We start from the raw sequence: 10,332 nt of genomic DNA, 5'->3' as shown, positions 1-10,332 counted from the left end.
CATGTGTGGAGTTCACTAGCTTCTGTGGAGGAGGTTGAAACTCTTGTATTGCATTGGCTAGAAGTTGGAACAGGCTGTCTTTGTTTGCATCACAGCGAAGGAAGTTCTTCCAGTTAACAGGAATCTTGGTATTATTGTCCACCCGGAGATGATCCTCGGTTCTGTCGTGATTGTGCCTTAGGCTGGCCTCCCTGTAGACATCCCAGACAACATCTACGCGAACAACGTCCTGTAGCATGTGTTCTATATAGGGAAAGAACACCAATTGTGAATAGTTCTGGAATGTTTTGACAGAAAGTTGGGACTTCTTTGGGTCAAGCATGTGCACAATGGCAGCACCGTCAACAATGTTGACATCAACATTTGGAACAGATTCCGGCTGTGGTACCAATGACTCCAAGCATTCCATCAAGTCAGATTTGCTTGTTTGGCGCATGATACCATTTGACGCCAACGATGGAGGCCAAGCATGATTTTCATGTGCGAAGAAGGCATCCATATCACTTTCTCTAGCTTGACACGATATATACAGCCGTGAGAAGAGATGAACATCATTGTGCAGGTTGGAAATATTGGCAGTGGACTTCGCAGGTTTCTTTCCTAAACTAGAATTCAACAGAGGCAGATTGTACCTATGTATGGTGTCATTGAATGCAGTGATATTGTCATTGATACGCTCCGCAACAAATTTCTGGTACTGTGCTTTGCCTATGTCTTCTGCGGACCTTATAGTATCAGACATTATCTGTTTGGTATCAAGCAAGCCTTCTGCACACTTGGTATTCGTTCATGGTGGCGTTCTGTGTCCTTCTTTTTAATTGAATGTTTCTCATCATACTCCATTAATAGCCTAGCTGTTTCTGGACCTGCCACCATCCACCGTCTCAGTGCTGCTTCATTTTCAGTGATACCTATTACGCCTCCATCTCCCTTCACCATTGCATTCAGCTGTTCATGAACTTGATCATGGGCTAGTGCTGAGAATTTGTGCATTTCTGTGTCACAAAGTTGCCTTTGAGAAACTCTGCATGTATGTAAGGGCAGTTAATCTCGAGGGCAAGCTTATCTCTCACATGAACCGTCATCCAGCGAGCATAGTGATAGTGGTCAAGAGCGAACATTCACGGAATAATCTTTCCAAGTGACTCCACATAGGCAACATATTTTTGTTCACGCTGTGATCTAAGGAACGACGTTTTGGCAGGCGCGCAGGCGCACCTTCCAAAGTGTAACAGAAATTATGAACTGAAGTATAGATGGCATTATTTTTCATCATGATTTTTCACATATGTGTAACCGAGTTCTTTGACCTAAAAACAATTGTATAATTTGAAGATGTATGTTAGGATATTTCATGTTTTCCATCGGGTTCCTTGACATAAAAACTGGTATAGATACCTAGATCCTGGTAATCGTGGCACGTATAGCCTAAAGGTCATGACACAGGTAGCGATGCAGGTAGTGAGAAAGGTCATGACACAGGTAGCGATGCAGGTAGTGAGAAGGGTCATGACACAGGTAATGATGCAGGTAATGACACAGGTAACGATGCAGGTAGTGATACAGGTAACGATGCAGGTAGTGATGCAGGTAACTACACAGGTAGCTCTATAGCACAGCTTTAACCCAGCCTCTATACGACACAGCAGTAACTTTAGCGCACGTTGCGTTCGCTCTGTTCTTACAACACAATCTTCGCTCGTGCCCTAGACTCGCCCACCCGGCTGCTACCAGCAGGCGCCGCCGACCACGATTCCCCCAGCGACAACGAAGCGGACGAGACACGGCAGAGGGTGCCGGCGCCGGCGGAGGGGGAGGAGGCTGAGGCGGCGGCGGAGGAGGTGGCGGAGGCGGAGGAGGAGACGACGCGCCCGCTGCAGCATGCTGAGAGCACGAATGACGAGGTCTACGAGGATGCGATGGAGAATCTCTCCGAGTCGATGAAACGTCGCAGCGGCAATCCAGGTGAGCCGAGCGTTGCCGTGGCAACGGCGAGAGGCTGAGCTTGCGCGGGGGTGGAGTCGCCCACAGATGAGCACAGTCGTGTTTGTAATCGCTTAAGTATATTAGTCTATATTATTATAATAATAATTGTCCAGGTTTAGCAACAGTATATGCCATGTGTGGGGAGAGCAGGGAACGTGTTTGTTAAGATGGGCTTCTATGGAGGAACTAGGAATGAGGAGGCATGTTAATTAAGTTAGGGTTATACGAAGAAACTAGCTATGAGGGGGGGATGTGTCAGCTAAGTAGGGCTTCTATCGAGGATCTAGCAAGTAAGCTCTCGGTTAGGATCGAGATCTTGATAATAGTGATGATAGTTTTCTCGGTCTTTAGTGGCTGTACAGTTACTATGGAAAAACGGTTGCGGATGATAAATGCTGCCTCGTTTGTGATAAAGACGTGGCTGATGTTTGAACTTGTAGAGGCAGTACAAAAATCTTTTTAATGCTTAAAATCTTAAGAAACGAAGTCCGAAATTCTCTTTTAGGGCTCTGATAGTGCAGTATGCTAGCCAGAGGGTGAGTTTACTTACACGTAAACGTCATTAGTTGATTAACTAGTGAAATGAGAGATTAATCCACTAGCATAGAAACACACATTATTGGTAGCTATGGTAGGATATAGGGGCTAACATGGGTGCTTTAATGAGAGAATGCTATTAGGCTGGCATTAGTTGGAACAATATACATGTAGTGAGCATTGTAACACCGTACACGCAAGACTGTTGCACTTTTCATTTGATTAACGAGTTAATTTCGTTTCGTTTATAAGGTTTGTCGATGCCCGTTTGATTTTATGTAAGCATGAGAGTATGTGCATTGAATTCACACTTGTGTCGTGCGTAGATTGTTGTGCTGAGAGTGCGAGAGACACGGGTGGCATGTGGCGCGAGCACAGCTGCTAGTTAGGTGCTGGCACTTCATACTAGCTAGCTATCTCATTACCAAGTGCAGGCCATGGGGGCCACGCTTGCCATGCTTGCCATGGGGGTCATGCTTGCCATGGAGGCCATGGAGGTCATGCTTGCCATGGAGGTCATGCTTGCCATGGGGGTCATGCTTGCCATGGAGGGAAGGTCATGCTTGCCATGGAGGGAAGGTCATGCTTGCCATGGAGGGAAGGTCATGCTTGCCATGGAGGGAAGGTCATGCTTGCCATGGGGGCCATGTGTGCCATGGAGGGAAAGTCATGCTTGCCATGGGGGTCATGCTTGCCATGGGGGTCATGCTTGCCATGGGGGTCATGCTTGCCATGGGGGCCATGCTTGCCATGGGGGCCATGCTTGCCATTGGAGCCATGCTTGCCATGGGAGCCATGCTTGCCATGGGAGCCATGCTTGCTATGGGAGCACTGCTTGCCGTGGAGGCCATGCTTGCCATGGAGGGGAGGTCATGCTTGCCATGGGGTCATGCTTGCCATTGGGGCCATGCTTCCAATGGGGGTCATGCTTGCCATGGGGGCCATGCTTGCCATTGGAGCCATGCTTGCCATGGGAGCCATGCTTGCTATGGGAGCACTGCTTGCCGTGGAGGCCATGCTTGCCATGGAGCACATGGGAGCTTGAGAAGCCGTGTGTCAGACCAGCCCTTACCACCAGGTGTCTCTCAGTTATTTATGTTGTGTGCCGCGTGTGTGCGTACGTGCGTGCGTCCGTTCGTGCTCGCGTACCTGCGATCGTGCACGCGTACATGTGTGCGTGCATCCTTGCGTGCGAGCGTGCGTGCGTGCGTGCGTATCGATTGCGTTTCAGCGACCAATCGGCTGCATTGCGACACTGATTACCGTCATTTGCTTTCATTTTCGCATCCATAGTTTGACTGAGTAGGTAAGACTAGCTGTTGAAGTCGCTGTAGCTGTGTCTTAGCAGCGTGGCCGGAGCATGCGTTCGGTGTGTGGTTGTGTGTCGTGGTGACTTGTGTTCTCGTTAGCTGTAACCATATCGTCATGCTAGCGTGTATTGATGGTGTGTGGTCCGACTCTAGCTCTGATATGTATGCATGGCCCAACACGATACCTAACAGTCTCTGCAGTGTGAGATGAAGAGCCCGTCGCTATGCGCCAACATGTATGTATACGGTGTGTGCGCGCCGGAATTTTGACCGAGTTGGTATATATTGGTTTTTACTGAAACACCTAAGTGTAGATGACACGCCGTGGTTTAAGAGTAGGGTTGTGCATGGCATTGAAGACGCCGATATTTAGCTCGTAGCTGCTTGTACATTTGCGTAGGTTGTGTGTGTGTGTGCATGTATGGGAGTGTGTTAGTGCGCGTCCGCGTGCGTGCATGTGTGTGTGTGTGCGTGCGTGCCTGCGTGAGTGCGTGAGTACGTGTTAGCACCACTCCGTGACAGGGGTGATCAGTACGTCAGCATGTACTACGTGTGTAGACGTTTATTATTATCAGCTGCGTTTGCGGTGTGGTTGCGTCAAAGCTTGCATCGCCGTCGCATGCCTCCCAAGACACTAGGGGTCGAAGTCAGACTGACACAACGACTGCAGGCGACGGGACAACGTTGTGGTTGCGTTGCACGGCGATACTAGTTTCAAGGCTTGTCACTATTGTTAGCAATGCAACAGATCGTGGCATGTAGTTTTATTTCTCTCTATAATGAAGACAGTGATCTATCACTTACTATTCAGTTCAGCTCGTTTCTTCTTGGCTAGTTGTCTCCGTTGGTGTCGCCCATCTACCATATCTTGTAGGATTCATAGATGTGTGAAAAGACATTTAATATAGACAGCACTAATTACTGCACATAGTAGCCATTACTTATGCTAACGCTAGCCCTCGATTCATTCATTAATTCATGATGCTTTTCTGTCTTTTCACTTGTCTATGAATCTTCATGTTACCCACCTGCATACCCGATCGGTCACCTCGTTAATCTACGCTGGCAGTGCTTCTATTGCGAGGCAGCCGTAGTATATCAGTGTATGGTAATCACTGACGGGCAGAGGCCATTTTGTTTTGCGTTCAGTAATTTCAGTTCAGTCAGTTCAATCTATTGGTAAACAATTTTTTAACTTTTTCTCATTACAATGAGCAAGTGTGGTTCAGGGTTTCATCGAAGTTCGCTAGCGCGTCGCATCGCTATTAGTTCATTTGCGATTGGACCGAATTGGTCATTTGACGGTTAGACGTATGAAAAAAAACAATAAAAAAAACTATAAATAGCAAAAATGTTGTGTTTCATCGCGCATCTCCTCTCTCGTAGGTTCTAGGGAATCTTCGCCCGCGACGCCCGAGACTGACGCGGCTTCCGGCGAGCAGCAGCCGAGGAAGCGAGAGCTGAGGACGAGCGAGGGCATTCTACTCGTCAGCGCCGGTCTAACCGACGACGACGGCGGCGGCGGCGACTCGGCGGGGGATGGCGAGGGGGAGTGCAACCAGAACTCGAACAATTCGAACCACGACGGCGAACACGGCGCCAGCGAGGCCGAGGACGAGGATGCGGGCGTCGCCGTGGCGACGACGGATATGGAGAAGGGCGTCGACGTGGAGGAAGGGGATGGAGTCTTCCTCGAGGTGGCCGCGGCGGGGGACCCCGTCGCCGCGGCGCCGCCCGACGACATTCCGCGCACGAACATCGACGACTACGACCCCGGCGACGACCCCGACGACGAGGACGAGGATGCTGCGCAGGAGCCGACGCCCGGCGCCGCGCCGCTCGAGCACGAACGTGCGCCGTCGCTAGAGGGCAGCACGAGCACCGTCACGGAGGAGCCGCAGCCGGAGAGCGTCGACTCTGACACTGGCGCCGCTGCGGACGCGGACGGGCAGGTGGCGCCGCCGCTCGCGCAGGCTAGCACAGTGGTGGTCGGCAGCGCGGAGGGAGCGGTGCAGGCGGCCGTGACTAGCTGTGTGCAGCCGGAGGCGAAGGCTGAGCTGACGACGCTCGACGAAGCTACCCCCAGACCGCCGACAGAAGAGGATGAGAAGGAGGAGGATGAGGAGGAGGAGAAAATGAAGGAGGAGGAGGAGACAGGGAAGGAAGAGAATGAGAAGAACAAGGAGGAGGAGGAGACAGGGAAGGAAGAGAATGAGAAGAACAAGGAGGAGGAGGATGGTAAGAAGGAGGAGGAGGATGGTAAGAAGGAGGAGAAGGAAACAGGAAAGGAGGACGATGAGAAGGAGGAAGAGGAGGAGGAGACCGAGAAGGAGGAGGAGGAGGGTGGTTCTGCAGCTGACAGGCAGCCCAGCTCTCCGTGCGCAGACGAGCAGCATGGCGTCAGCAACGGGCCGCCGTGCGGTGAGGGTGACGAGATGCAGCCGACAGACGTAGCATCGTCGGATGCTGCCGGGGAGGCAGCTGCGAGCACCGAGGAGAACCCTGCTGCAGACGGAGAAGACGCCACCACGTCCGACGACACTCGCACCGCAGAGGAAGCCCCAGTGCCAGAAGAAGCCACTGCGACTGCATCTGACAGGGAGGAAGCTGTCACGTCGGAGCGTCAGGCGGAGTCGAGTGCCGGGAAGGAAGCCACCCCGGATGCTGCTGCTGACAACCCGGAGTCCATGCAGCAGGAAGCCTCCACTCCCAGGGAGAGTGACGGCGCGACCGCCGAATCGAATTCCACGCCGGCGCCCCCTGCCGAGGGCGACGCGGCAGCGGCGGTTGATCAGGTTGCCGCGACGACGCCGGCCGAGCGCGATGCGCTGGAGCCGGCGTGCGGGGACAGCCAGGGGGCGCCACATGACGAGCAGTCGTGCGACGACGGCACGGACGAGGACGTGCTTGACGTGCGGGCCGGCGCCGAGAAACAAGAGAGCAGCGCGGCCGCTGCTGCCGCCCCCAGCCCTGCCGACGCTGGCAAGGGCAAGAAGAAGAAAAAGCGCGGGAAAAAGAAGAAGGGCAAGGGGAAGGCTCCGGAAATTGAAGTGAGCCATTTCTAGTTGGCTGGCTGTCAGAGTGGCTGCTGCTGCTGCTGCTGCTGCTGCTGCTGCTGCTGCTGCTGCATTCGCGTGGCGCGGAGTTGTATACGGTAATGCACGCCGCGCGCACACGAGTCTGTAAATATAGACGATTTTACTCGTATCGCGGTGCATGATGAATTTTGAAATTAGGAATTATGGCATTCATCAGGTATGCGTTACTACCGCCGGCTGCTGTTAGTGTAGCAGTATTCACGCGATGTGGCGAGACCTGTGTTAATGATATCGTATATATACCATACTACTGCTACTACTACTGTTACCACTACTACTACTGCTACTATTCCTAATACTACTACTGCTGCTGTTACTATTGGGAGTATTTTCAGGTGGTGCGTTCTCGAGCGTGTAACATTGTGACTGATATAACAGCAACCATGTTATTGCTGCGCTAGCGTTTGTAGGCGCTGGCGAAATTTTGTAAGAAACGGGAAGAATCGGGGAGCTATTTAATCTGTACATTGTGTGGGATGTATGTAAAATTTTCTCGAGCACGTTCAATGCGTATAGATGTAATATGGCTTTTCCTATATACTGGTACGTGTGTATGTGTGTGTTTGTGTGTGTCTGCGTGTGTGCGTGCGTGCGTGCGTGCGTGCGTGCGTGCGTGTTCAACTACACCTGTGGTTTACCTTCTGCCAATCATTGTTGCCTTAGTTTTGACACCGAGATATCGGTCACGGTCCGTTGCTTGAGGGGACGAGATACCCCCGATGGCCACGCCCTCCCCTCTCGGCGGCGGTCCCCGCGTTTTTTGTACATATTCTTTTGAAAAGAAAATTTTATGGCGAGGGTTTTATTAAGAGCGTCGTGACTGTCTGCCGTTGTGCTGTCCCAGCGAGTGTGCTGACGTCAGCGGCGCCCGTGGTGACGTCACGCAGACGTGCGCGTGGCGGTCTCCATGGTCTACGTTTATTGGGATGTGTATATGATGCGGAAAGAGACGATTTGCTAGAGTTCTGTAAATTGGGTGTATGTATCATTTGCTTATATCATAGGGTGTAGCCGCTGTATAAAATATCTCATTCTTGGTCACTAGTTGGCTATAGTCATACTACTACTATTACTACTATTATTGCTATTATGAATACTACTACTATTATTATTACTACTAGTAGTACTACTACTACTACTCGAGAATTTCGTGAGTGATTTTACAAATATTACTTTTAGCAGCGTATGCTGTCACAGAGTGGCTCTTACCCTCTCTGAGTAAGCCCACTAGAAGGTACTTCCTGTTGCACGTACGTTCTTGTAGTGCAGACTGATAGCTGTTGTTGCTGTTACTGCTAGTGCTGCTATTGTTACGCCACCACCAATGTTTACGCATCCTCATTTCTAAATTCGTCGTCTCGGAGTTTCCAACCTCGCCCGGCAGATGCAGTGCGAATATATATCTCGGGCCTCGCTCTACATCTCGTGCGAGTCTCCTGAAATCTCCCCTCCCCCCCCACACACACCCACCCGAAAATCTAAGACAGGTCATCTACACTGCCTACGCCCGTGCAGTAAACTCTGTAAACTGTGGTCATGAACATATGTATACAATATGTATATCTGTAAACATGTTCTTACCATGGATATACTGTCGCCTTTGTTAGTGATACTTGTTTACTAGTAACCGCTGGTGGGTTGGCACTGCGATGACGTCATAGGGGAAACAATGACCGTGGTAACAGAGAATGAAGTAAGGAGGGAGGAGGGAGGGTGAGATGGGAAAGAGACGAGGTGAGAAGGGGACAGCGCTAGCTAGCTTAACCCGCCAGCACGTAGCGTGTTGTTAACTCCAACGACGGTTCCCGGTTTCTCGTAGACACGCAGCACCGGTAAAGGTAAACCACCCAAGGGAAAATTCCTCCTGGTGCTTTTCTTCCTGGCAGGGGAAGGTGATCACGCCATCACTGTTACCGGGACTAGCATTGGCTTATGCTGAATCGTTGCTGCGCTAGAACCATTCGTGTGTGTGTATGTGTATGTTCGCGTGTGATGAACGCGCTGCATTAGTAAGGCCTACACTCTATGTATACACAAAGCTAGCTAAGCTATCCAATCATGGCGGCGGAGATCTTGTTTATAGGTAGGACATAGCACTGGCTGTCGTTGAAAGACACCTGAATAAATGGTGTAGGCGCTATGACGAATTTAAACCAACGTCTGGTTTCTGATACTGATAAACTCGAGGCCCTTGTGAGGTAATATTTTTGAATATTTCTTTATATCAAGTAACGCGCATTATGTATATGTATTGAGGTAAAAAGCGTTGAAAGTTATTATTAATTAGGAGGACGCTAATGTTCTATTGACATGTACAGAACATTTTATATTATAAGGAATAAAATATGTCCAATATAAAAAGTATATCCTACTGTTAGTTTGAGGTTTTTGTGTGTTGTAATTTTTCACATTTTAGTCATTACTAACTAAAATGCCAATTCCTAGTAACATTTAAAGGGGTTTCCAAACTATATAAACGGAAAGACCACATACTTCACATAGGCATTCGCGTTCATAAAAGTGTGCACTTCTGGAAAGAAGCATGAAAATTTGCTCTAGGGGGGTTTTGAGTATGCTGATGTCAAAAATTGCGGGAAACACGATGTCACACCAACGTTTCCCGCCAAAAAATCAAAGATTAAAAATGGCCACTAGAAAAAATGTTTTTCCCATAAATCAGCTGTAAGTGCCCCGATTACCATGATCTTGGTGTATATACCTATGTTTTTGAAGTCAAAGAATGCAAGAAAACATGTCAAATATTATAAGATATAATCTTCTCGCCAAAAAGTTGAAAATTTAAAATGGCCGCCACAAAACACAGTTTTGCCCATAAATCGGCTGTAAGTGCCCCAAGTACCATGATCTTGGTCTCTATACATATGTTTTTGAGGTAAATGAACCCCATAGAACGGGCATAGAACACATGTGATCTATCATAACATCTTCCCGCCAAAAAAATTAAATCCAAAATGGCTGCCACAAACGCATTTCTTTGCCATGAAACGCTTGGTTTGTCTATATTCAGGCCGGTACAAGAGATAATTTGCATATTTTATCACGTGGTTTGTTTGTGTTATAACCAATCAGATGTAATCGCGTGTTCGTGACGTCACTTCCAGCTGTGAAGAAGATGGTGAAGGAGGAGGAAGGGGAGAAGGGAGAAGGTGGTGGAGAAGGAGGAGGGGAGAAGCTGGTGGAGAAGGGGAGAAGGGAGAAGGTGGTGGAGAAGGAGGAGGGGAGAAGCTGGTGGAGAAGGAGGAGGGGAGAAGCTGGTGGAGAAGGAGGAGGGGAGAAGCTGGTGGAGAAGGGGAGAAGGGAGAAGGTGGTGGAGAAGGAGGAGGGGAGAAGCTGGTGGAGAAGGGGGGAAGGGAGAAGGTGGGGGAGAAAGAGGAGGGGAG

At 49.9% G+C, this 10,332-nt stretch overlaps 3 protein-coding genes across 3 annotated transcripts in view; all 3 read left to right on the top strand.

The window, feature by feature from the left end:
- The window catches only part of LOC106814337 (rho guanine nucleotide exchange factor 11-like), a 66,027-nt gene extending 65,846 nt beyond the window's left edge, over positions 1–181 (top strand). Inside the window, exon 34 of the mRNA XM_014818639.1 lies at positions 96–181. Within this exon, the coding sequence (XP_014674125.1) occupies positions 96–181 (86 nt within the window). The remainder of the gene's footprint in view (positions 1–95) is intronic.
- A 1,658-nt stretch (positions 182–1,839) lies between these two features.
- Positions 1,840–6,001, top strand: LOC106814327 (sodium/potassium/calcium exchanger 1-like; the record flags this gene model as incomplete). Its single annotated transcript, XM_014818630.1, has 2 exons — positions 1,840–1,965; positions 5,220–6,001. Coding segments are annotated over exons 1-2 (828 nt in total), but the record flags the coding sequence as incomplete, so codon positions are not given.
- A 267-nt stretch (positions 6,002–6,268) lies between these two features.
- On the top strand, positions 6,269–6,898 carry LOC106814316 (brain acid soluble protein 1-like). The gene has a single exon (XM_014818620.1). The coding sequence runs from the start codon at positions 6,269–6,271 to the stop codon at positions 6,896–6,898; it is 630 nt and encodes a 209-aa protein (XP_014674106.1).
- The last annotated feature ends 3,434 nt before the right edge of the window (positions 6,899–10,332 follow it).

The sequence above is a fragment of the Priapulus caudatus genome, unplaced genomic scaffold (assembly GCF_000485595.1).
Source record: "Priapulus caudatus unplaced genomic scaffold, Priapulus_caudatus-5.0.1 Scaffold26, whole genome shotgun sequence".
NCBI classification, from domain to species: domain Eukaryota; kingdom Metazoa; phylum Priapulida; class Priapulimorpha; order Priapulimorphida; family Priapulidae; genus Priapulus; species Priapulus caudatus.
The sequence above is the reverse complement of the archived record's forward strand: the minus strand, read 5'-3'. Positions and strand labels throughout refer to the sequence as shown.

Coding starts and splice junctions, on each gene's coding strand:
- LOC106814316 (XM_014818620.1), top strand. CDS start 6,269: ATGCAGCCGACAGACGTAGCATCGTCGGATGCTGCCGGGGAGGCAGCT.